This window comes from Gekko japonicus, unplaced genomic scaffold (assembly GCF_001447785.1).
Source record: "Gekko japonicus isolate JY-2015 unplaced genomic scaffold, Gekko_japonicus_V1.1 scaffold880, whole genome shotgun sequence".
NCBI classification, from domain to species: Eukaryota; Metazoa; Chordata; class Lepidosauria; order Squamata; family Gekkonidae; genus Gekko; species Gekko japonicus.
The window spans coordinates 412,023-440,006 of record NW_015170917.1 but is presented as its reverse complement, the minus strand read 5'-3'; the positions used below and the strand labels follow the sequence as shown (position 1 = coordinate 440,006).

Genomic DNA, 27,984 nt, shown 5'->3' with positions numbered 1-27,984 from the left:
CAAGGGACTCTCAAGAGTCTTCTCCAGCACCATAGTTCAAAAGAATCTATTCTTTGGCGCTCGGCCTTCCTTATAGTTCAACTCTCACAGCCATACATGACTACTGGGAATACCATTGCTTTGACCATGCGGACTTTTGTTGGCAGGGTGATGTCTCTACTTTTTATCATGCTGTTTCGGTTCGCCGTCGCTTTCCTCCCAAGGAGCAGGCGTCTTTTAATTTCATGGCTGCTGTCACAGTCTGGGGTGATCTGGGATCCCAGGAACGTGAAGTCTGTCACTACGTCCACGACTTCCTCTTCTATTTGCCAAGGAGTGATGGGGCCGGATGCCATGATCTTAGTTTTTTTGATGTTGAGCTTCAAGCCCACTTTTGCGCTCTCCTCTTTTATCCTGAGCAAGAGGCTCTTAAGGTCCTCTTTTTTTTTAATCATTTTATTTTCAGTTTTCCATAACTTACATACATTTATCTCTCATTTTCTAACAATTGGGAGTCACCATTACAACTTTTCTTCGTACCATTTTATGGCATTTTGCCATTTCTGTTTAAATTTTTCCTCTGATTTTCCCGCCAAAAACATATTCAACTTATCCATTTTGATTACTTCAAAAAGAATGCTAATCAAATCTTGCTCTTAGGGTCCTCTTCACTTTCTGCCATTAGAGTGGTATCGTCTGCATATCTGAGGTTGTTGATCTTTTTCCCAGCAATCCTAATTCCCGCTTGTGATTCATCCAGGCCAGCATTTCGTACTCCTTTTCCTATGCTAAACCAATCAGTTGTTCCATATCCGGTTCTAACTGTCGCTTCTTGACCCTTATACAGGTTTCTCAAGAGACATGTGAGGTGGTCTGGTACTCCCATCTCTTTAAGGACCTGCCATAGTTTGTTGTGGTCCACACAGTCAAAGGCTTTAGCATAGTCAATGAAGCAGAAGTAGCCACCTTAACAACCCTTTAATCTCTCTTAGCTTTTCATTATACTATGTAGCCACCAAGGGTCGAAGACAAAGAGGGCATCGGAGACAATTCTATCCATGGCCTCCTGAAAGCCCCTCTTCCTGGACTCAGTGAGCTCATCAAGTGAACCACCAGCAGGCCCAGAGATATCCAACAGAGCATTCTGGAAGCCAATAGAATCCGTTAGTCTCTGCAAGCAAGCATAGATCAGCTCACCACCCAAGCAGGAGGGGGCAGCTATCTTCAATCTGACCCTAATCAGGAAGTGATGTGACCTTGGCACTGGTTCACAAATTACTATGGACTCCAGATCACCCCCTGCACAAAAAAGTAAATCTAGTATGTGGCCAGCTTCATGCGTGGGAGAAGACCACCTGGGAGAGACACAATGTCATCATGGCACCTATGAAGTCTGAGGCCACCCCTGTTAAGGCAGTATCCACATGGATGTCAAAGTCCTCCAGAACCACCAACTTGGGGAACTTCAGCACCCAGTTGGTGACAGCCTCTGACAGCCTCAGCAGGGTGTCTGCTAGCAAGCTGGGTGGATGGTTCACCAGCAAAACACCCACTCTCTCCTTGGCATCCCATGTCATGTCTACACACTCACTGCCAGAGATCTTTGGTGTGGGGACCCTTCAGAAAGGAAAAACATTTTGGAGAAGAATCACACACACACAGTTCAAGATCGATGTAGGACCAAGTAACCTGATGATGTTAACTGTGATGGGAACCACGTCCTCCATTTGTATCCAGATTGTTGGCCCCTTGGTTCTCTAGCCCACTGACAAACTGCCCTTGAAGAGGAATGGCCATTTCCCCTCAGGCCATGCAGAGGTGGAATCAGGACTCCTCAGATCCTTTGTCCCTGCAGCCCTTCAATAAAGCATCCTCAATTACCACAACTGTGCTCGTGTGTGTGTGTACGTGCATGTGTCTGGGTGTCATTGGAGGGAGGGTGGGGAGGCTGATTCACAGCGTAGATTCTGCAATTCAGCAGAGCAGATTGGTCTCATCCTGCTAGTAATGCAACATGTGTACAGACTGACCCAGGGGTGGGTGGGCCAAGGCCCCAGTGCCCTCAGCCAACAACACTCAGAGTATGTGGAGGGTCAGTGGTGTGAGTAGAAAGCTCTGTGGGAAATGAAATGGGTGATTGGGGGTGTGGGCCAGACAGTAAAGAGATGGGTCAAGACAGCAAGAAGTTGTACAGCCACAAGGTGGAGGAGGAGGAGAGTTGGATTTATACCCCACCCTTTACTCGGAGTCTTAAGAGCGGGTTTAAAATCTCCTTCCCTTCCTCTCCCCACAATAGACACCCTGTGAGATAGGTGGGGCTGTGAGAGCTCTGAGAGAACTGCTCTTGAGAGAACCCAAGGTCACCCAGGGGCTGCATGTAGAGGAGTGGGGAATCAAACCCAGTTCTCCAGATTAGTCTGCCACTCTTAAACACTACACCAAACTGATTAAGTGTATGGAGGAACACAGTGAATGGAACTAATGGGCAACCAGTACATGGTGGAGATGGGTCTGCCTGTTCCACTCATTTGGGGCTGAATCAGGTGCCATAAAATACTTGAAACGGGCAGCCACAAGCTTCTGCCTTGGATAGCTGGCTTTCATCACTGGAGGCAATATTGGTCAATTTTGGGAAGTCTGGCACTATAGAGACCTGGAAAGGCCTGGCAGATCCCAGCAACCTTGGGCCAATTTGGGTATGCTAATGAGGTAGCAGAGTGAGAGAAAGCTGTGGAGATCAGCCCTTGCAGGGGGTCCTTTGCAAAAAAAATTAGTGCTGCGCAGTCATTGCATGCGCCATGCTTCTGGCTGGTGTCCATGGTGAACATGGTGACCATAACGGAAAATGCAGCTGCTGAGGGTGCAGTGCCAGGTCCCAGCTGCCTATTTCTCATCCTGGGGCCCAGTACCATCAGAGGTAGAAGCACCCACCCTTTGTGAGGTAGGTACATGAGACTGCACTGTGGAGGGATCAGCCAGGGTTCTTCCATGTTATGGAGTGGCTAGACGAGCTGAAAAAAATCTGTTTCTGCATATGTCCTTGGATACCAGGAACAAATCCACATCCAGAAATAGCAGAATATTTGCTGTCCATGAGTGGTAAGAATTCCTAGCTCTGATAACACTGGCGTCCACCCCCTTTTCAGGCGAAATAAATTATAAAAAAATAGACCTAAAAACCCTTCCCTCTGCCAGTGGCTTTTTTTATCAGTCTTCTCCTTTGGTCTCTGTGCTGGCTGGCCCAGGATGGCATATGGATGCGCAGGGGCTTGTGGGTGCAGCAGCCAGTGAAGCAGCTCATGTCCTCTATGCACCCAAGCCCTTACCCATGTGCCTGCAGCCAGGTGGAGTGGGTGGGAAACTGACTTTACATTGCTGGGAGTAGCTATCTGCAATGTGGCTGCTGTGCTGAAGAAGATGTTATGCTATCACTGTGGGTACAGTATGGTACCTGACATTGGAGAGGTTTGGAGTGTTAGGCTGGCAGAGATTCCCTCCAAATGGCAGTATGCCAGTGGGGCACCACTCATTCTGCACCTGCTGGGCATCTCTCCCCGAGGGCACCAGAGGGTTCAAAGCCTCAAAAGGCAGCCTCAGTGGCAGGCTGTCTCCTGCACCAGATGTATTCCAATATCTGCTCTCATGCAATGAGTCCCCTCACATCCTGCCTTGCCACTGCCTCCTCGGACTGCTCACTGTTCCGTCCCCTGACCCAAGGACCCTCTGACAGGCCCCCGTTGAGAGGGGAGCAGCAGCTGTTGGTGCATGGCCATGTTGTGGAACATTGCACAGAGAACAAACAGCTTGTCCACTGCCAGGGGCTGCATGGCCCGGCACAAACCTGTATGGTGGAGGCAATGGAACAACATCTTCAGTTGCTGGAATGTCCGCTCAGTCACCACATGTGTTTGGCGGGGAGCTTGGTTGTAGGCTGTGCAATCTGGTGGCTCTTCCTCAAGGTACAGTTGTCAACAAATATAGGAGGAGGGTCATTTAGTCAGGATGGAATGAGACCCATCAGGAATGATGTCTCCTGCCTGCCAGGCCCAGCCCGCCTCCTGACCCAGAAGCCATCCTTTGCCCTCTGGGCAGGCAGCCAACAGGCAGTCGAGGCCAGATGCTGCAATAATCTGCATATCATGGACTCTGCCTGGAAATTTGGCCATGTACCATTCTAAGATGCCCTGCAACATGGCCCCTTCCTCAGCTATTTTTAACAGCCTGAGATTATATACAGGAAATTAGACCAGGGAAAAAGTTAAAGACCTGATTATAATAATGAGAGGGAGCACAAGGTCTTTTTTTTTGGGGGGGGGGGGATTTGGTGGAACTAAAAAAATTTCCAATTCCACTGGTCCACAATAGTCAAATTACAAAGCCATCACTCCAAAATAAAGCCTTCCATAAAACTGCCTGAAATTAACCAGAATGTCACAGAAGCATGCTGAACAAAACTGTGCAATTGCCAAAATGTTACATAAGGAATCAGTGACTGAAGCTTCCTGAAATTAATTACAAGGTTGCAGCATTCCTATTAGAATGAAAAAGACAAATATTTTCACAGCTTTCCCCAAATCTTATAAATTTGCAAAAATACACGGGGAACCCCGTTCTGTATGAGCCTATGGCTGAGAATAATGAATGTTGTATGGAAGGGAAAAATAAACAAGTTGGCTTCCTTGTTTGGTTATCTCTTTATTGACCCATCTTGGATTTGTCAGGGGCTACCCATTTTTGCCTCTGCAATGGGAATGGGCATTTTAAATACACACAGTGGAACCACAGTTAAATTCTATCCCCATCTGTCATGATCTGTGTAGGACTGGAAGACAAGGCCTAGAGGCCTAGGCCCCAGGAGACCTGTGTGGGAGTGGAAAGCAGACACAGCCTACAATCCCCACAATGTTTAGCGACGGTTGTAACCAATCGGTGTCCAGGATTTGTATGAGGAGATTGTGACTTAAGCTTTGTGGGCCTTGAATAGTAACCAGTTAAGAGAAATAGGTAGTCGCATTAGATTTGTTTCTTTGACCTTTAAACATTGTTATATATTTTAAGCACCTTGTCTTGTTTTCCTTGCCCCATTACTGTATTAATAAACGATTTGTTTAATGTTCTCTGCCTGGTCATCACACCTATATTTCTCGGCTTAAAAGGGGCTTATTGGTTGGGCTTGGGAGGGTACTCTGGGCCTTCCCAAGGGACTATAAATACAGAGTGGTGGCAGAGGAAGGTGGCAACCCACTAGGGGTCATGACACCATCTGATCATAGAAAAGCATGGGAACAGCGGTGCTAAAGATCCTAGCATCAAAAGGACCAATGCCTCTCACTTAACAGCATATTACACTGCTGCTAATTTTACCACTGGCACACAGGTCAGAAATAGTCATTATTGCTGTTATTGAATTACTTTCACTGACTGAGTCTTTTTTTTTACACTGAACGCACATCCTGTAGCTAACAAATACCTAACCTCTTTTTAAAATACCTTAAATTTAGTAGTTCTTTCAATAGCTCTAGGTAAGCGAACAGAGAGTGCCATTTCCTTATGCACTAAATCCAAAATTGTGTCATCTCTCCTACTTCACATCAAAACGTTCCTGTAAGATTACTTCCAGCAATGGTATAAACCAATTGAGCTTCCAGCTACAGACATTGTTTGTAGACTCAAAATGGTGTGGTACTATGCATTGTACCAACAGTATTTTCCCCCTGTCATTCTTTATTGAACTCTTTGGGGCAGTGAACTTACTCCAGTCGAAGTCCTACAAAATTCACTGATACTTACACCAAAGAAGTGTATATTAGATTGCAGCCTTAGAAAGCAAAGAAGAAAAATAATTTTCCAACAGGATTTCGCAAGACATTTGAAATCTGCCCCCCTCAAATTTTTGTATGAATAAAGGAATTCAAAATCATCTGCTATGTTTTAAAACATGCCTATAAATTATGGATGGTGGAGTTAAGCAATACTTACACACTTTCAAGGTTAAAGTATGTTTAATATGACTAATCTATTAGTTCTTAAAATTTTGTAACCCATTCCTTGTGGGAAGACAGAACAAATGGTTTTAAAATTGTGTAACAAAGTGGGGTAAAAAGCAATACATAAATATATTTTAAATTGAAATCTTTTTTCTGCTAAACACCTATCAAACACCCAAAGGAGTTATTTCCTTGATCAAACTTGGATAAGTCTCTAAGGACACAGTGTTCCAGAACTGTGCAGATGCCATGAAGAATATGTATAAACATTACCTTGTCTTGAATTTTTGTCCACAAATGTTACAGTAAAGAGGTCTATTTGTTAATTGTGGAAGTAATAACATGGTTCAAGGAAGCAAGCATACTGCTACAAATGTTGGCTCCAAATTCTTTAGTGCTTCCCAAAGTACACAATCAGTACTTTAAATTAGATTGGAAAGCTACACAAAACAAATGAAGATGTCCTCTGTAATAAAGAACTCCAGATGACCATGTCAGGTCATACAGCCAGTCACTACATTCTACATTGGCTGCAGCCTTTACAAGGAACTCATTACCAAGTGCATTAACTATGATTAGGACTGAAAGGACCAAACAGATACTGAAAACTGTTGGCAAAGAAATGTAACTGAAATGGTTACAATAATTTACATGCAGTAATTTTGTCATAAGACCTATCACGTCTTCTGTTTCATGGGATAGACCAGGTAGAGAAAGAAGTACTTTTCTCCCTTTCTCACAATACAAGAACTCGTGGGCACTCAATGAAATTGCTGAGCAGTCATATTAGAACAGATAAAAGGAAGTACTTCTTCACCCAAAGAATGATTAACACATGGAATTCACTGCCACAGGAGGTGGTGGTGGCTACAAGCATGGACAGCTTCAAGAGGGAATTAGATAAGCATATGGAGCAGAGGTCCATCAGTGGCTATTAGCCACAAGGTATAGATAGGAACTCTCAGGCTGGGGCAGGTGATGCACTGTATTCTTGCTGCTGGGGGGGGGAGCAACACTGGAGGGCTTCTAGTGTCCCGGTCCCACTGCTGGACCTCCTGATGGCACCTGGTATTTTTGTGTTGGACTAGATGGGCCATTGGCCTGATCCAACATTGGCTTCTCTTAGTTTGGTGTAGTGGTTAAGTACGCGGACTCTAATCTGGGAGAACTGGGTTTGATTCCCCACTCCTCCACTTGCACCTGCTGATGTGACCTTGGGTCAGTCACAAGCTCTGGCACAGCTGTCCTTGAAAAAGAGCAGTTCGTGTCAGAGTTCTCTCAGCCCCACCCACCTCACAGGGTGTCTGTTATGGGGAGGGGAAGGGAAAGGAGTTTGTAAGCCGCTCTGAGACCATGTGAAGGACGGGGTATAAATCCAATCTCTTCTCTTCTCTTCTTCTTCTCTATTAGAGATTTGGGAATCTTGCATGTATCTGCATCTATTATGGCATGTTTAATAATAATTGCTTTCTACAGGATTTAAAGGGAGATACTTAAATGCCTACAGAATGGTCCTCAGTGTATTTACAAAGAAGTAATTCTCATTCATTGCACATTGCATAGTAAGTGTGCTTAGGACTGCAGCCCCAGCCCCTTGTGTTCAAGCTTTATACCTAGTATTACATTACAAAGGTCTTCAATTACCTGAAGTTCAGTTAAATCAAGGAGTAATAGCCAATAACTAATTTGGAAGGAATTCTGGGGAACAAATGTCTTTTAGTTGCTCTTAAACTACTGGCAGATTTTTAAGCAGAGGAAGAACCTCTTGAAATCGATTCTACTATCCACGTGGATGAGCCTTAGCACTTCATGCCTACTTTATGCAGTTCTATTAAGATGAACATACTTTGGAGGATGTTATCACTGGAACACAAGTAGTACAACCTTTATTTCAGAGACCAATGCCAACTAAACATCCCAAGAAAATGGAAGCATGGAGGTAAATAGTGATTGTGAAACAGAAGTTAATTACAAGTTTATTTGCTTCATTCAGAACAAAAATCCCTGATGCTCCTCTGGAGAACCATGCAGCAACACATGTATGGGATAAGTCTTATATCCTCATATACAAGCAACAACTTATCCTGCCATTTAACATACAGAGCTGGCATCTCCCAAAATCAGTATAACCATACCCACAGTGGGAACAAAGGTGCAGTGTGGGTCACAGTACTGGTTCAGTGAAGAGTCTGTTTTTAAACTCTCACCCCCAATCGCAAAGTAGGGAAACTCCTAGCAATACCCCATCAGATAACTAATATTTAAATGTGTGCTCCTTTGGAAACCTCCTTGGTGGGGTGGTGAAGAGGAAATCAGAAGAAAAATAGAACAGAATCATGAATAAAACAACTTTAAAATCAATGCTACATAAGCTTCTCTCCAATATCCTTCAAAGCAAAGACATGAAGAACATATCATGAGCAACTCTCCAAACACTGCTTGCAATATCACTATTGGCAAGGGATACTTCTGGAGTTGTTGAGTCTATATAAATTGCCTATATAAATTACAGGGCTCTATCTACTGGCATCTCTCTCTCTCTCTCTCTCTGAACAGTGAACATGCAAATTCTACAAATGAGACAGCTACAGTGATTCTTTCCCTTCACAGCATGGGTAACCTCCCAAACACTCTTCTTGACCAAGCAGTTCTGAATATGCAGATTAATATCCTCACTGTGCATGTGTGTTCATACATAATGAACTATTAGAAGGAAGGTGACTACTAAAAGGAAGTCATTTTTTTTCATTTTTACAAGGCTCATTCATATCAGCATGTTTATCACATGATGACTGTACTGACTATTAGCATGTGTAAATGAGTCATCATAGATCTAACACAACAGAGGTTTAAAATAAAATGCAGTATTTTCAGTATAATCAGTTCATTCATGGAGCTGCCAGTCATATTGTTTAATCAACATCAAATGACATACATGATTATGTTAATCAGAGATAGATAAAAAGAAAGGGGGGGAGGTAGGGACCTGCAAAAACATCCAAAGGAGATCCCATCCACCCCTGTAGATCCCTGTTTCTTCATCCTATTTAGTTTTGTTCCCCATAACTCCATTTTCTGTCCAACATGCAGCACCACCTTGTTCCCTCCTGCTGCCCTTTTCATTGCTGTTGCCTCTCTCATAAAAGCTTGCTTGTAGCCTCATTCCTGAGCTGCCTCTTCATCGCTGTTTCTGCCATGGCTACTCCTCACTTGCTCACCCATTGCCTCTCTTTCCTTTGCTTGCTTGTTCTCTCTCCTCCTCATGCTGCTTTTGCCACCACCTCCCTTTCCATTGCTGACTGCTTCAGTCGCCTGACTTCCCACCAAAGCCATTACCTCCTACCATTGTCATTTTTATCACTGCTGCTCCACCCCATCTTGTTCCTCTTGTCCCAGCTGTGAGATTTATGACCCTTCATGGCTGAGACTAGTGATATTTATTTAATTACTGGATGAGTAGAGAGGTTTATTTTACTTGCAAGCAACACTATAAACTGGTACTCTGTATCTGGACAGTACATTTCAAATTTTAAACATAGTTCAGTATTAAAACTTTTTCAAGTATAATACTATAAGCAAGATATTAACTTCATATAATTAAACCTGTACTCTGATAAGAGAGGAACAGCAACACATTATTTATGACAGAAACATTTAAACATTTAGTCTACTTACTGCTATCTCTCTACATGCCGACATGGATATCCCTGTACCTTCAATCTGCTTCAGTGCATACTCCTTCTCATCTTTTCTGCAATAAGAAAATGGTCCATTTAGTAGGCAGTAGTTACATTTGAAATTAATATACAAACACAGATAAATTCATAGTTCCTCTCTCGGAACCTGAATTATTATAATGCAGCTGTAGGCAATACTTGAGAACCTAATGAGTCATCATTCTTCCATTTTCTACAAGAGATATTCATATTTGACATGAGGCTTTTCTATTGACAGAAAATATAAAACATCTGGCATTTCACAAACACAGGAAAACCTGATTTTGAAAGGACAGTTTAACACGCTAAATTTTGCTGTAATGTAAACTCTAAAAAAAAAGGTTAAATGAAGGAAAATGGGTGGGACAATCAAAACCAGTACATTCCAAGACTGAAGAAGCCCAAGTTCTTGGTCTGTGGATTTTATGAAGCACTAGCATGCCCCCTATTGCCAAATGGTGATCAAATGGCAAGATGGAAGACTCATTCATTTACCTGCCACCATGAGCGATGAAGGGGACTGATATACTAGTTCACAAAATCCCCAAGCAACCAGTACAGCTATGATTTATAAAACCTCTTCTATTGCAAGATTATCTAGGGTTAATATTTAGCCACCTTGAGCGTTCTTTCATACAAAAGGGCAGGATACAAATAAAGTATTAATAAATTAAAAATAATAAATATTGGGACAATTCAGTTGCTCGCTCTAAACACTTTTTAAATTGTACCTGTCACATTCAACTAAATAACAAAATGAAAGAAATCTTCTGTTTCCACAGCTGAGGTAGCAGACAGAAAGATTAGAGCTGTTATCCAATAATTAGTTCAAAGGGGAAAATAACCAAATAATGTTAGAATTGGGCAGATCAACATACATGCTCCTGTCTAAAAGATAATTCCAGTATGATTGCCCATTTCTTTACTAGCAGTGCTCTTCTAGCATAGCATACAGGAATTGCACAGTAACATTTTCCCAAAAGCTGGCATCCCAGTTCTTAGCAAAGCAACCGTGCAATCCTAAGCAGAGTTAAGGCCTTCTAAGCACATTGACCTAATGGGCATAGAAGGGTGCACCTCTGCTTAGGATGGCACTGCAACACTATGTAAGTTAATGTGACAGCCAAGAAGGTACCACTTGCCCAGCAGTTAGCATCTGCACACAGCCAGGAGAAGAGCAGAAAGGCCTTTAGTTCATCTTCAGAGGAAATCTGGTACCTTGGACTGAGAAGATGAACTTCCACATGAAGAACTGTGTGTTATGTGCTGTCAAGTTGCTTCTGGCTTATGGTGACCCTATGAATTAATGACCTCCAAAGTGTGCTATCATTAACAGCTTTGCTCAGGTCATGCAATCTGAAGGCTGTGGCTTCCTTTACTGAGTCAATCCAGCTCATGTTGCATCTTCCTCTTTCTCTACTATCTTCCCCCCAACAGTTATGGTGATGGAAAGGGCCCCCTGGCATCTCTGTGGCTGGGGAAAAGGTGCTCTTCCTGGATAGAGAGCATCCTTTCCCAACTAAGAGGGAAACACACTAGCCCTTTGATGTAGTAACACCTCTTGATTGGAAAGTCCAGGTCTGGTTGACTTGAGTCCCATGATCTGGCACCGAGATTGTCTGAAGGCCTTAGAGCACAGATGGGGTGGGGTCTGAAAAGGGAATGTGGCAGAGATCACAACATGATCAGCAGCAGTTGGGGTGAAGTTGAGGAATTCCATGTAGATTGATTCTGACAATTTGCATACAACAGAATGTTAACAACCTCCAAATCTGGATTTCTAAGAACTGGACAGATATCCCAGGCTAGTTATATTAGCCAACAGTTAGAAGAGAAGTCTACTATTAAAAGGGACCTGAAAGACAGTTAAGCCTAGAAAACATAACCAAAGAAGACAAGGTAAGTATCTCAGTGCAAAAATCTGCTCAGCCAACTAGCATGTACATTTCGCAGACCTAGCCACACTATCCTTTTGGGAAACTGGGCTCACCACATTATCTATATCTACCAGGAGCTGGAGCATTCCTGTTATAAGAGACCAATTTCCACAAATCCTAATGGGTTTGAAGGAGGGCTGTGCAGTCTATGTCTAACTGAAGTACAAGACATCTACCTGGAGATTTATCAAGTGCAACTGCTATGGTAACTGGAGTTGCTCAATCATGCACGAAAAAGCACTCAGTAAAGCAAGACCTGCATATCTCCATCAAAGCAAATGCTTACTTCACATTTATTAGTTTTCTAGGAGCCAAACTATGTGTTTATAAAGCCAACAAACTGGAGGCAAAGTAATTTTTAATTAAGAACTGCACCACCCAAAACCATGCACATATACATTAATAAAAACAAATTATATGGCTAAAAATATTCAAAACACAATTTACAGATGATATTAAGATACAATATCAAAATCTAATGCAATCATTTGCATTCCACAATAGTTTAATAGAAATTGTTCTAACCCAATCACACTCAAACCATTTTGGGAAATACTTTATATAAAAAATGTGAACCAACCGTCTCTGAAATCCCCTTGCTTATGCGGTCAGACAAATAGTTCACCTTGTTCAGTACTGCGTACTGACAGGCAGAGGATACCTGGAATCCTCAACAGAGAAAGGCCTGTTACCCAATACCCGTTACCCAATATTTTAAATTAAAAATGCCATGGATCAAAACTGGAATCTTCTGCATGGAAGTTATGTGCTCTGCCACTGAGTAAAACCCCTGCTCCATTTGTTTCCGCCTCTTCTACTCTCTTTAAGCTATTCCTAGGCTCATGTAAACCCATTTTGTCCTGACACAAAACAAAGCTAGCAGGTTGGCCAAACACAAAAATAAATGTGCTATCCCTTTAGCATCACTTCATTATTCAGAAAGCTCAGCATTTGTAAACCAGCATTCTGTACAGTTGATAAAATCTCAAGATTTCAAAATCACCTCCAAAGAGAAGCATTGTTCTTTCAGCTATCTAGATACATGATGCCTGCACCTTAACAGTCAGGATTCTGGAGTACCCATATGCTGCTTTCTACAGGGAATGAGATTAATTTGATAATCAGTGTGAACTCCCTAGAAGTTATGTCAAGAGAATCTGCTTTCAGGCTCTAGATTTTTCATTCAAGACAACCTATTTGGTGGGTCTGTAGCATAGCGGAAGAGCCTCTGCTTTGCACACAGAAACTCCTAAATTCAATCCCCAGTATCTCTAGTTCAAAGGACCAGGCAGTAGCAATGTGAAAGACCTCTATTTGAAAACCTGGAGAACAACTGCTAGTCTGAGTAGACAACAGTGACCAGTATAAGGCAGCTTCACATGTGTGTTCATATTTCTACAATAACTGTACTAAATTCAGAGATGTGGGGGAGAGATTGGAAGACTTGTCTTTTTGATTTGATATAATCCTTTGCAGAAATTTCTTAAACAAGACAGAAAATATTTAGAAATTTTACTCTGCTAATCATGCAGACTCAGTGGAGCGTAAAGAATATACTTGTACTACAAATAAAATATTTTTGTTGTATTCTGTTGCCAGCATCATTTTCTGCAGTTCAAAGTCTTCAGAGACTTGCAGAAAACTACTCACTGGCCCTCAACTTCTGGTGGTTGGGATGTTGGGTACACACAAGTTACTGGAGATATGGCACATGGCCAGAGAAAAGCTAGTCTTTTACCTTCTTCCAGCCATCAGTACAGGGACTAGCATTAGAAATCGAGTTAAAATCTGTCTAAAAAAGAAACTGTCATATTATTCCAAAAGTGTAAGCTTTCATGTTAGTTTTCTCCAATTACTAACTTTTTAGTTGTCACTTTTAGAACTTATTTTTATGCAAGATCACATTAGAGAACTTTGGGAGGGAAGTTAGTTTGTTGATCAAATTTCCAGAGCACCAAATTAATAAAAACAAAGATCAGGAAGTTCTGTATGATGACCTAGATGACCCTGTGAACCAGAGTAACAGAAGCACATGAAAAGAAAACTGCAAATCATATTATATTTATGGTTTCTTTCCAATAAGTCCACAGGAGATTAAATTGTAGAGAATTTACATAAAACAAACATGAACTTACTATTGATGGTTGCACATTAGAAAAGTACCTTTATACTAAGTAGCTAGTGGACTTGAAAAGATTAAAAAATAACTTTTTAGTCTGATTTTGTCCCTTTTGGCTGACAGTTATAAGCCAGGTTGGGCTGGCTGAGTGGGTGTGGGATGTTATAAATCCAACCTTGAGGGAGGGGATGGTGCTGGTCACCTGAAGGTAATAGTTGTGAAACCTCTCCTGAAGAATGAGTCCCTGGACCTGACTGACCTCAGCAACTACCATCCACTGGTTAATATTCCATTCTTGGGCAATGTAATCAAATACATAGTGGCTGTGCAACGTCAGGTGGGCTTAGAAGAAGCAATTATCTATACTCATTTCAGTCCAGATTCAGGCCTGGATTTGTAGCAGAAACAGCACCAGAAGCTGTGACTGATGATCTTCATTGGAGTGTGTGTCTCCAGGAGTAGCTGGTTGACTTGGAATTCAGGAGCTCTGTTCTTTGGGGGTTCTGCACCTACCTACCTGATCACTTTGAAAAGCTGTGGCTGGGAGACTGCTACTGAGCCCTGCAGCACTAACCCCACAGAATCCTGGATCACTCTTTGTCCCCACACTGTTATACATCTACATTAAACCAATGAGGGTTTGGTGTAAGGTGTGTACCAATATACAGATGACACTCAGCTTTGTATCTCCCTAAAAGTGAGTTTATTTATTTATTTATTTATTTATTTAACTTTTAGTTTATATACCGCTCTAACCCTGAAGGGTCTCTGAGCGGTTTACAGACAATTTTAGTTACCTATCTAGGGCCACATTATGTAGGGGGGTGACTGCCTACCGGCACCCAGGCAGCAGAGCTTCCAGGCGGGCTTCAGATGTTATTCTTCTCGGCGTTCTATCTTCCTGGCGCCTTGGAACGGGTCTTAAGTCAGCGACTCTTCTCCGGCGGACTCATCCTGGTGCGTGGCCCCGTGCCAGCCGCAGCTCCGGCTCATGTCCCACTGGCTCCGCCATGCTGCGCCGCCACGTCACCACGCCTCCACGATTTCGTCTTTGCCCGGATTTTGCCGCTTGACGTCATGCTCACCAGGTCCCCAGGGTCACTCGTCAATCGCTTCGCCGCCGCCGCCGATGCTCCTGCTGCACACTGCCCACAAGAAGAAGGGTGCCCCCTGCCACCTAGGGGCAGGTACCCAATTGGCAATCTGGGGGAATCTGGGGAAGTCTTGACTGAATGTTTGGAGAAGGTAATGGGATAGATGAGGACCAACAAATTGATGCTCAGTCCAAACAACTGAGGTGCTGCTGATCAGTGATAAAGCTACTCAGGAAATGAGAAGTCAGCCTGTCCTGGAGAGGTTACACTCCACTGAAAGAACTGGTTTATTGTCTCATGGTAATGCTGGGTCCTGGCCAATGGCTGGTCTTGTCTATGGCATACAGCACCTTTAAACAAATTTGGGGCATTCCTTGAAACACATGATTTGGCTATAGTGATCCATGCTCTGATTACATGCATGTTAGATTACTGCAATGTGCTTTACACGAAGCTTCCTTTGTTCAGAAGCTTCACTTACTCCAAAACGTAGTGGGAAGAAAATAAGAGTGCACTGGAAGTTAGGAGAGGTTAGGAGCAGCCAGGTTTCTACCTGGTGTCAGACAGAAGGATTATAATCTCTCTGCCTCAAGTTCTGCACTGGCTGCCTATCTGTTACTGATTCAAATTCAAAGGGCTAGTTCTAACCTTTAAGGCCCTAAACAGCTTGGAACCAGAATATCTGAAAGACTGCCTCATACTGTACTGCCTCATTTCAAGCACTACTACGGGAACCCTGGGGCCCACACAAGTGAGTCAAGAATTGATTATTGATAGGGACTTCTTAGTGTCACAGTCTCACCTGTGGAATGCCTTCCCCACTGAAGCTTACCTGGCTCCTGAGTTAATAATTTCAGGCATCATTCCTCCCCCAGTCGTTATGCTTCTTTCTTTTATGGTAATTTTATATTGCTGGTTTTAGTCATTGCTGTTGTAAAATACTAATGAACTTTATTGTTGCTATTTTAATTTGTTTACTTTCTTGAGGAGTTTTTTATTTACAATTATGTTTACTGTTTTAATATATGTTAGCCATTTCAGGAAGGCTCTAGACTTATGGGATATAAATCTTTTAAATAAATATGGTTGGTGTGAAAAAAATCATTTTTTCTTTGGAGGTTTGAACTAAGTAAAACTTTCACCAGTTTTTAAAAGATTTTCTCTCTGGGCAGAGAATGAGCAGGAGGGGGGGGAAGTCAGTTCAATGGCTTTCCAGCCCTACCTCAGCCACCCTTTTTACCAATGCTAATAGTTCTAGCTAAAGACAATGGGATGGTCACGCTCCCCTCCCCCTCCAAGCAGGAAACAGAGATTTGGAGAACTTCAGGAAGAACTTCAGGAAGAAACTTCTGGAGGTTTCAGGAAAACTTTCTTTGACTTGGCCTGACCTGGTGAATGGGAGGGGAAAGAGAGAAGATAAAACTCCTGGGAGGAAGAAGGAAGGTCTTTTTTGTGCTGATTCTATCAAGGCAGACAGAACTGAGGTCTGGAGGAGGTGGCCATTGCCATGTGCTGGCCTGCACACCTGAAAGATGCTTGGAACTCCTGTAAAAGATCTGTAACTTTCTAAGCTAAGAAGCCTGCCTTATATTTAACATCTAATAGGGCGTGTAAGGGAGGAACAGAGGAATTGTTTTACGCATTTCTTTTGAAACCCTTGCTCAGTCTTGTGCTGTGCTAAGAATATACTTGTGAACATTTTCCTTTCAATAAATACTTTGTAACTTTTGATCCTGGTAGTGGTTATCTGTGTCACATAGAACTCCACAGTCTTGGACACACTATTTTAAAAGGACTGCCAGGAGGAAGGGGAGGGCAGTCAGTTGGCAAGTGGCTACTCCCCTAATGGAACACAAAGCAGCAAGCTGTCCCTGCTGTCACCAGGCGCTGGGTAGCAGGAGACTCAGAGGCAAGGCCTCAGAACGGGGAAAGGGAAGCTGGGAGTCCTGACCCACCCAGTGGGCAATTCCTGTAAAGGTCAGCAGCGGCAGTTGAACAGAGAGAGAGAAAAGCCTCTCCAGGTGTTGGGAAGGCTTTGGAGTGTAGCGTGGAATAAGGCCTGCAGACCAGAGCGGGACTGTTCCTCCAATTGGTATATGAATCAAATAACCAATCATTCACTGTGAATTGATTTCCTACACCTTACCACAGTCAGATATGTCATGAAGGCAAGAATGCCACTGTGTAGGTGGTAATTCACCTCTTATTTCATTAAGGCAGCCACACACAAAAGTGAAGGATGCTTGCAATAGGCTGCCATCCTGAGAATACTTTCCTGGGGTATAAACACTGTTGAATGAAATTAGACTAACTTCAGAGTACACCTGCATAGCATTGCTCCCTTAGTCATGCAAAAAGTTGGGGCAAACTAGACTATATTACAGAATAATTGTGCTAGAGTAATAATTGTTTGGTTTTGGTGCCACAAAGGTCCTGTTTATTGTTGTTTAATAACTGGTGTTACTTAAGACTGAGCAAAAAAGGCAGACTAAGACTAATAACAATCAAATAATATTTTACTATACTTTTGGCCTAATTTAACTAAAAAAAACTGTACAGACAGACACTGGTGATCCAAAATAAAAAGTCAAAAGAGAATAAAAGTTTCAATGAACTGTTCACATTTGTAGAACTCTTATCTGACCCAGTTAAAAGTTCAGAATTCATTTTTGAAACTGTAATAGCTGAATGATTCTTTGTATTCAGTATGTACCACATTTTTATGGAGTTTTTTTAGCTATTCTAAATTAAGTTAGTGCTTCAAAAATACTTGTCTATTATTTGACAGTATCTGATAATCAATGCAGGACTTAATTTCTTTGTAATGTTGATAAGTTTAATTAGTCAAGTGATGGTTTGTGAACTATAAACATTGTCAAATTCTTTTAAGAATGAAGACCTTGTAAAACTTAAAATGTAATATTTTGTTGTTTCAAACTTTTTATTTTGGATATAACAACCTATTCAACATTACATTTCAATTATCATATATCCATATCTCTTATCTCCTCCCCCCCCCTTTGTGGCTTCCCGCAATGCTCCTCCCTCCTTTCCCTCCTGTATTTCTCTTGTCCTTTCCCATTTTCATTCTTAAATTTCAAGGTAACAATATATTACTCTATTCATTCAATACCTTTATATATTTCTGCCCTTAATAATTATCAAAACAGAGTAGATTATGTTTTACATCCCAATTTTTTTCTAAATATTCTTTAAAGTCTTTCCACTCTTCAAGAAATTCTTGATCTTCTTTGTTATTAAGTTTCTTTCTTAATTTGTCCATTTCAGCCATGAATAACACTTTCTGTATCCATTCCTATTTTTCTGGTATTCTGTCTTGTTTCCAAGATTGTGCATAAGTCATTCTAGCAGTAGTAATCAAATACCACAACAATGTCTTTTTTGTTACATTTACTTCTTCCATCTTAAGCCCCAGAAGTAGAATCTCCGGTTCTTTTTTAAAAGTACATTTCAAGATTTTCTGCATCTCATTATGAATTTCTGTCCAAAAAACCATAGCTTTGTCACATGTCCACCACATATGGTAAAAAGAGCCTTCTTTTCTCTTACATTTCCAACACTTATTAGATATACTCTCATTCATAATTGCTATTTTTTTGGGTGTCATATACCACCTATACATCATTTTGTAACAATTTTCTTTCACATTAGTACAAGTCGATATCTTAATTGAATTTTTCCACAAATATTCCCAGGATGACATTGTCACCTCTTTATTCATATTTACGGCCCATTTAATCATTTGCTCTTTTACTAATTCGTCTTCTGTAAACCATTTTAACAAAACCTTATAAATATTTGATATCATTTTTCCCTTTTACCTCCCATATGCATTCTATTTCATTTTCCTCCTTAAATCCAAACTGTTTTTTATCTGTCTTAAATAAGTCAGAAATCTGTATATAATTTAACCAATCATATTCAAAGTCTAGCTCCTCTCTCTTTTTCATCACAAATTTTTTGCCATTTATTTTCAAAACATCTCTATATGGTAACCAATCTTCGCCTTTATGTCTCGAATATGGTGTAATCACCTCTGCTGGTACAATCCAAAGTGGTATTGCTTCATAGAAAAATCTTTTATACCTCATCCATGTCTCAAACAATGATCTTATTATAAAATGATGCTTGAAAAATTGTCCATTTTAACCTTTTCATACCATAAGTAAGCATGCAAACCAAACCTACAGTCATGACCTTCCAACGCCAACAATTTTTTATATGTTTATTTACAGTTTCCAGTATACATCATATAATCGGTTTACATTTATCATTCTTGCGAGTCATACATATTCTCTTTATCCAACCATACATAGAACTTTTTCCATCGCTTTTCAAATGTTTGAAAAACAATTTTTTATTATCTAAATTAATCCATTGTTCTATCCAAGTAAGACAGACCGCTTCATAATATAGTCTAAAATTCGGCAACTGGAATCCTCCTCTTTCTTTAGCATCACATAAAATTTTCATTTTAATTCTCGGTTTTCTTCCTGCCCACACAAACTTCGATATCTCCTTCTGCCACCTATTCAACACCTTTATCTTCTTCACTATCGGTATGGTTTGGAACAAAAACATCAAAAGAGGTAAAACATTCATTTTAACCACCGATATTCTTCCCAACAATTACAAATTCATGGTGTCCCATTTTTTCAAATCTTGTTGTATTTTTATCAAGAGCTTCTCATAATTATTTTTAAAAAGATCTATATTTTTCATTGTCAAATCAATTCCCAAGTATTTCGTCTTTTTAACTACTTCACACTGTAATTGTTCTTGCAATTCCATTTGCTTCTCTTTTGTCATGTTCTTGCATAACACCTTTGTCTTACTCTTGTTTACATAAAATCCTGCCAGGTCTCCAACTGTTATTCTCTCCATTAGAAGTGGTAGGTTGTTTGGATTTTCAATTATAAACATCACATCATCAGCAAATGCTCTATATTTGTACGAATAGCCTTTAATATTAAGTCCCTTTATCTCTTTATCTTCTCTTATTTTCCCCAGCAATACTTCCAGAATCCATATAAACAATAATGGGGTTAACGGACAACCCTGCCTTGTCCCTTTTTGCACTCTGAAATGTTCCGTCAATTCTTTATTCACATTCAGCGCTGCCTTTTGATCAAAGTATATCGCCTTAATTATATTCTTAAAAGATTGACCAGTATCCATTTTCTCAAAAAATGGAAACATAAAATCCCAATTTAAATTGTCAAAAGCTTTTTCAGCATCTACAAATAAAAACGCAACTTCTTTCTCCGGATGTTTGTCATAGTATTCTACTGCATCAATCACCATTCTTAGATTGTCTCTGATTTGTCTATTTGGTAAAAAAACCAGCTTGTTCTTCTGTTATAGCATCCTTTAAATACTTCTTTGCCCTTTCAGAAATTACTTTGGCAAACAATTTATAATCATTATTAAGAAGAGAGATCGGTCTATAATTTTTCACATTCGTTAGATCTTGGCCTTCTTTTGGTATTAACGATATATTGGCTTCTTTCCACAATTCCGGTATTATTTTGGTATCTCTTATCTCATTTGATAAAAGTTCAAAAATCGGGATTAGCTCCTCTTTTAATTTCTTATAGAACTTTGCGGTAAAACCATCCGGTCCCGGAGCTTTTCCCAACTTTGTTTCTTCTATCGCTTTAAGTATTTCTTCTTTTTGAATTACTCCATTCAGTATTTCTTTGCTTGTTTCTTGAATCTTTGGCAACTGTACTTCATCCAAGTACTTTTTAATTTTCTCCAGATCTATATTCTTTTTTTGAAATAATTTTGCATAGTATTTAAAAGATACTCTTTTAAGACCATTAGGATCTACAATTTCCTTGTTATCTTCTATTATTTTATTAATTAGCCTTCTCTCTCTTCTATTTTTCAGTAGCCATGCCAAAAACTTTCAAGGTTTGCTCCTTCGAAAGATTTTTGTTGCAATCTCTTTAAATTCCAATACATTTCTTGATTTAGCATCACATTTAGTTGTTCTCGCAAAATTTGTAATTCCTTAATTATTTTCTTTTTCCCAAGTTTTCTCTCTTTTTCTTTCTGTTGAATCTGTTGAATCTTCTCCAACACCTCTGTCTGTCTCCTAAATCTCTCTTTCTTCTCTTTTACATTTAATGATATGAGTAGCCCCCTCATTACAACTTTGTATGCATCCCATACCGTCTGGATTGGCGTTCCTTGATTTAAATTCATCTGGAAGAAAGTCAGTGTTTCTTTACGTATTGTCTCCATGATTTGTTTCTTATCTAATAAGTCCTCCATTGAAATTGTTTATTCTTCTCTTTTGACGTCCAAATTAATGGGTTATGGTCCGAGTTAATCTTTGGCAAAATTTCTACCTTCTGTGTTTTCAATACCATTTCTCCCAACATCCAGATCATGTCAATCCTGGAAAAAGAACTATGTCTGTTGGTATAAAAAGTGAAGTCCTTAACATTTTTATTCCATTTTCTCCATACATCTTCCAATTTTTCTTGTTCTATCAGATTAAAAAAAAGTTTTCAGCAACTTTCCAATCTTCTCATCGCCCTTTTTAGATTGTCGATCCAATTTATTATTTACTGTGCCATTAAAATCTCCCGCCAGTACTATCTGCTCGTAACACAATTATTCCAATTGTCCTGCCAAGTCTTTGAAGAAATTTTCTTTCGCACCATTAGGTGCATATATGTTAACTATTAACGTTTTCTTTTGATGCATCATAATTTCTACTCCAATATATCTTCTTCCCTCTGCGTCTTTAAAAATTTCTTTTGGTTGCAATTCTTTTTTAACATAGATCACAGTCCCTTTCTTCTTTTTAAAAGCCAAAGAATAAAATTCCTCTCCTAATTTTTTATCAATAAGAAATTTAAAGTCCTGTTTTTAATATTCGTTTCTTGTAAACAAATTATATTACATTTTTACTTTTCCAACCAATGTTTAACTAATTTTCTTTTATTAGGCGAATTAAGTCCATTTACATTCCAAGATAAAAATTTGTAATCCATTGTGTCTTGTCTTATATTTCTCCAAATTCTTCAATATTGTCCGCCTTGAACCTATACATTTCTTCCACTTGATAACATATCTTGACCCTTGATAGGTGAAGGACAGACCTTGTGGTATTTCTCATCTGAATCTGATGTGAAGTTGCTTTAATTTATCTGCCAACTTCCTGTATTTCCTTCTGTCTTGCAGAATCGCCCTTGGGAGTTCTCTCATTATCATTATTTTTTGCCGTCAATCTCAAGTGGTTGCACAAACTGTTTTTTAAAAATATCTTCTTTCATTTTCCTTGTCACCAACTGTACAATCACATCTCTTGGCAATTTCTTCTTTTCGGCATATCTTGAATTAACTCTGTATATTAAATCAAATCCAAATTCAATCTCTCCTTCGTCTCCTCACAAATAGTCTGTCAAGGCAGTTTTCACAACTTCCCATATGTCTTCATCAAGTTTTTCTTCAATACCTCTTAACCTCAGATGGTTTTGCATTCCTCTATATTCCATCATAGACTCTACTCTTCGATTTTCTTGGATTACTGATTCCAATTTCTTGTCTATATGCTGTACTTTTTGCTCCATTTCTGTCGTCGTTGTTGCCAGACCTTGAACTTCTTTTTTGACATCTACCATTTCTTTCTTGACCTCTGTTACTTCTGATGTGACTAAGTCTTTAATTGCTGCCATATTCTTCTCTTGCACTTCCTCTAGGTGCTCCAGATGTTTTTCCATTTGCTTCTCCATTTGTTGCTCCATCTGCTTTCCCAGTGCTTGAATCGCCTCCATCACTCTCTTCTCCATTGCTTCGATTGCAGCCTGCCATTCTTGTCTTTTCCTGACATCCTGGGACTTGATGTGGATGCAGCCCTTTGTCTTTGTCTTAAATCCGTTTTGAAGTTTCACTAATCACTAATTCTTATATTGACCAACTCTTCTTTATGCGCTTAATCGAATCGGCTTTCTTTCGCAATTCTTAACTTAAAATTTTCGCCTTAAAAAAGTATTTAAAGTTTTAATCCTCCACAAAATGGCGGGCGCAATTTCTCTATGGTATTCTGGCTAGAGTAGGCACTTTTTTACCTTGCTACTTCCTGTGCAACCGCTTAATCGAACTTCCGGTGCAACTCTTTGCTTTACCGATCTCCTTCCGGTCGTCAACAACCTTCCGTGTCCACTCTAGCCACCTTCTTGTCTTTTATGCTCACACTTCCAGCCGGAATATCTTTACTGTAACACCATCCACAGCCCTCTCGCGATCTTTTTCGACAGTTTCGAGTTCAAGCACCACCATTTATCTCTCATTAGCCACAGGAATGTTAAACAAAGTTATTTTTTTCGTTATTTTAACGTTTAAAGAAAGTCCTTTTCCCCCGAAAATGAGCCGAATGGTTTGTTTGTTTTTGGTAAACAAAATTTTATTATTTTTCAGTTGTAGGTATTCAACATTTGACCAATAATTCTTTAAAAAGAAAAATACATAAAAAAGTTGTTCCCCCTACCATCTTTACTCCTTCCCCCCTCCTGTGGCTTCCCGCAATGCTTTCACCCCTTTCCCCACACTTTTATACATTTCCATAGTTAACGATATCATATTTCTTATCCCTTTAAAAGATAACATCTTTTTACTTAATATAGTTCTAAACACAGTAAACTTTTTTTCACATCCCAGTTCTTTTCCAGATAGTTCTTAAAGTCCTTCCATTCTTCAAAAAAAAACTTCGTCTTCTTTGTTGTTCAATTTCTTCATAATTTTATCCATTTCTGCCATGAACAGAACTTTTTGTATCCAGTCCTCAATCTCTGGTACTTTCTCTAGTTTCCAGTATTGTGCATATAGCATTCTTGCTGTCGTTATTAAGTACCAGAATAAGGTTTTTTTTTTCCACATTGACTTCTTCCATTTTTAGTCCCAAAAGCAGAATTTCCGGCGCTTTTTTAAAAGAGCATTGTAATATTTTCTGCATTTCGCTGTGGATTTTTGTCCAAAAATCCACAGCTTTTTCACAAGTCCACCACATATGATAAAATGAGCCTTCATGTTTTTTACATTTCCAACATCTATTAGACATATTTTGGTTCATATTTGCTATTTTTTTCGGAGTCATATACCATCTATACATCATTTTATAACAGTTTTCTCTAACATTGGTACAGATCGATATCTTAATAGAATTTTTCCACAAATATTCCCATGAGTCGATTGTCACTTCTTTATTCATATTAAGTGCCCACTTTAGCATTTGTTCTTTAACCGTCTCATCTTCCGTATACCGTTTTAGTAAAATTTTGTACATATTTGAGATCTTTTTTTTCCCTCCCCTTTCCCAAATGCTCTCTATTTCATTTTTCTCCTCAGTAAATCCATAATTCTTTTTGTCTGTCTTAAACAAATCATAAATCTGCAAATATCTTTACCACAAATACGCATGCCAACCAAACCTACAATCATGACCCTCCAATCTTAAAAGCCTGTTATTTTTTAACTTTACCCAATCTTCCATCCATGTTAAACAGACTGCTTCATAATAAAGTCTTAGGTTTGGTAGCTGCAACCCTCCCCTTTCTTTAGCATCACAAAGTATCTTCATCTTAATTCTCGGTTTCTTGCCCCCCCCAAACGAACTTTGATAGCTCTTGCTGCCACTTGGCCAGCAAATCTGTCTTGTTTAATATTGGAATCGTTTGGAACAAGAACATCAACCGTGGTAAGACATTCATTTTGATGACTGAGATTCTTCCCATTAATGATAGATTCATGTTCTCCCATTTCTTGAAGTCTTGAGTTAACTTAAGCCACAGTTTCTCATAGTTATTTTTATATAAGTCTATATTTTTGGCTGTTAGCTCAATCCCTAAGTATTTTGTTTTCTTCACCACTTCACATTGTACCAGTTCTTGTAAATCTGAGCCGAATGGTTTTTAAAGGTTTTTATGCGCTCGTCCGCTTAATTCAAACTTCGTTACAGCTTGATCCCGGTAAGCGAAAAGACTTTGTTACCTTGCATGTTTATTATGCGTCTTGCATTGCTTCTTTGTAAATCTCACTGTTCCTTGTCCTTAAGAGATCGGGAAATGATGGATTTATGCTGGTAAACCAGCTCGATCGGCTCCAAGAGTGCTGATTCGCATATGCCCGCTTCGTGGAAGGAGATCAAAGCGTGACACAAGCCTTCTCCGAGACTTGATCACGCCGATCTCAACTCCCGCTTGGGCTCTGCTGCTTGCTGGTCAGACCCCCTGCCTGGGGGCTGCTGCGTTGGGCTGAGGGAAGCCCAAACTGTCAAAAGGAGCCGTCACCCACCCCAATCGTTCGCAGGATGCGTCAATTCCCTATTTTTCCCCGACCGGAAGCCTTGAAATGTAATAGTTTAACGGGAATGATTTGAAAACAAGATATGCATATTATGAACTAAATGTAATAGTCTTCCTATGGAATGGGGGTAAAAAAGATGAAATCAGAAGTAATCAAAACATTAAATCTTTATTTTAAACAAATAACCTTTATATTAACCAACCTTTTTTTATAAAGCATTATTAGTTATTACAGATGTAATGTTTTTGTAAACATTGGGTATATTAGGCTGTATTCTACAGAAACACAAACAGAGCAACTTCACAGAAGGAATTTTTACCAGCTTCCTGCAATAAGCAAATTTGATTCCCTTTTCTTGGATAAAGCAAATTATAAACATATTAATAAAGAAACAGAATAGTGACCCATTGATACCATCTCTCCTTCTATACACTTTGTTGTAAATTATCATGCTAATTTGTGCTCTGTGCTTGTAATGTAATCTGAATTATGTGTGTGAGTTATGGATGTCAGAAAGGGCATTTGTGTGTGAAGATTTCAGGCCTTGGGGCAAAGAGTGTAGAATTGAATGTCTTCTGCTAATATCCAGCCTAAAGATTCTATAAACTCTGTGTCAGTCACATAATAAGACTGCACAACCACTTACACAATCCTAAAATAGTTTCCTAGTGATAGTGTCACCTTTGAAGCCAGTTCTATTCTTGTTAGTTAAAGGAATGCCTAAAGCCGATGACATAGCCTCTGTATAGGCAGTGCTTGTGTTGGAAATTAATCTAGCACTTAAAAACACAGAACAAAATGGAAAACCATGTAATTAAAACATCTAGCTCCGAGTCAAGTAGCACCTTAGAGACCAAAACAATTTTGAGGAAGATTTCAGCAACAAGACAGGTCAAGATGACACACAGTTAAACAACTACTAAGGTCATAAGAAATGTTATATGTATAAATCCCAGACAAATAAGGCTATTCATAAGCAATAATTTTACCTCTAGCTATATGAACAAACGGAGCACAAACCTCTTTATTGAGAAATCAGTGAAACCAAAAACAATCAGACATGTATTTTGTTGCATGGATACTCAGTGAAATATATGTATGTGGCTATAGTCACATGCAATGACCTATGTACTGTCTGTAATGATACTGAAATAGTTATTTATTGAAAAAATTAATCAAGTTTGATCCAACTCTAAAATTGGTTCTGATTCAAGCCCTGCCATTCCGAGAAGCAGCAACTCTTTATTATTGTTCCAACATCTGTTTACTCAGCCTGAGCCACACCGGGCTTAGCAGTAGCGTGATACATCTTCAGACAATTAAATGTTGAGATGACCACTTTCTCAAATGTCATAAATGGCAACAATCACATTAAGCTCAACATTGTGTCAGCCCTTAGAAATCATAAGGATTGCACCACAAGAATATAAGAAGAGCTCTGCTGGATCAGACCAGTGATCCATCTAGTTCAGCATCCTGCCTCACATAGTTGGCCAACCAGTTCCTCTGGAGGGCCAACAACAGGGCATAGAGGCCAAGACCTTCCACTGATGTTGCCTTCTGGCTCTAGGATTCAGACATTTAGTGCCTCTGAACATGGAGGTTCCCCTCCATGAATCTATCTAATCCCTTTTTAAAGCTGTCTATTAATGTGGCCATCACTACATCTTCTGGCAAAGACTTCCATATACATAAGGTATTGTAATTCGGTATGTTGTACATTTCTGCACTTTCTTGTTCTGAAGTTATAAACAAATCTTAATTTCTTTCCATGCAACTTAGTAGTGGATTCAAAAATGCTCTGTAATCTCATATACATCTTAAAACTATGCAGGGAAGGTTCAGGTAATTCAACATATTTCTGTTCAACATTAGTCTTCTCTTGGGTACACGGCTGGAATCTGACAAGTTTCTGGAGGCCAATGATTGGTCAAATCATAGGAACATACAGGCAGTGAACCCACAAAGACTTGTGGGCAGTCACTTTATTTTGCCCAGCATCCGCCTCCCAAAACTACTTCCTCTCATGGCAGTACCTATATCCTCTCTCCTTTCTCTGCTCCCTTCTCAAACACCAACCAACCTTTATTTTATTCCTCCCCCATTTTCAGTTTTATTATTTACTTATTTAATCTATACTCCAGCTTGCTCCCCAACAGAAACCCAAAGCAGATTACATCATTCTGTTCTCCTCCATTTTATTCTCACAAGAACACTGTGAGGTAGATTAAACTGAGAGAATGACCAGCCCAAGGTCACCCAGCAAGTTTCCATGGTAGAGCGGGGATTTAAACCTGGGTCTCCCAGATCCTAGGTCTGACATTCTAACCACTGCATCATACAGGCTCTCAGCTTTCCCGCTTTCCCCTCCCCTGGCAGCCTCCCCCTGGGAAAAATCTGACTAAGTAGCACAATGTGTACAAGTTGCTCAGGTAACTTGTGTGGGGCCCACTGCCAAGCCCAGCCAAGTCACACAAGTTGTGTTGAGGCCCAGGCAAGTTGCATGGCATCAAGTCTTAGCCATCACCACACTTGCATGAATTGAGCAAAGTTCATTGTAGTAAGTTTCCTGGTGGTTGCTGCTGCGGGTCAGGACAGAGGGGATCAAGGGTGGACTGGGAGGTCAAAATAGCACTGGAAAGAGCTCTGCCCCCTCCTCTTTGCCTTTCACTGACAGAAACTAGGGTTTGAAGGCTGGCAATACTGTTGTGGCCACAATGGTCACTGAGATTTCATTCATTTCTTTAAAGTATAGGTGCTGCTTCTCTTATTTTGGGTTGTTTTTTTTTTAAAAAAAAACACCATGGGGCTTTT

The 27,984-nt window shown here is 40.0% G+C and overlaps 1 protein-coding gene across 2 annotated transcripts in view; it reads right to left on the bottom strand.

The window, feature by feature from the left end:
• Window positions 1–27,984, bottom strand: part of CDK19 (cyclin-dependent kinase 19) — a 236,930-nt gene that overhangs the window by 176,048 nt on the left and 32,898 nt on the right. For both annotated transcript variants that reach the window (XM_015418762.1, XM_015418763.1), the window contains one exon: window positions 9,642–9,717. In XM_015418762.1, the coding sequence (XP_015274248.1) occupies window positions 9,642–9,717 (76 nt within the window). The remainder of the gene's footprint in view (window positions 1–9,641; window positions 9,718–27,984) is intronic.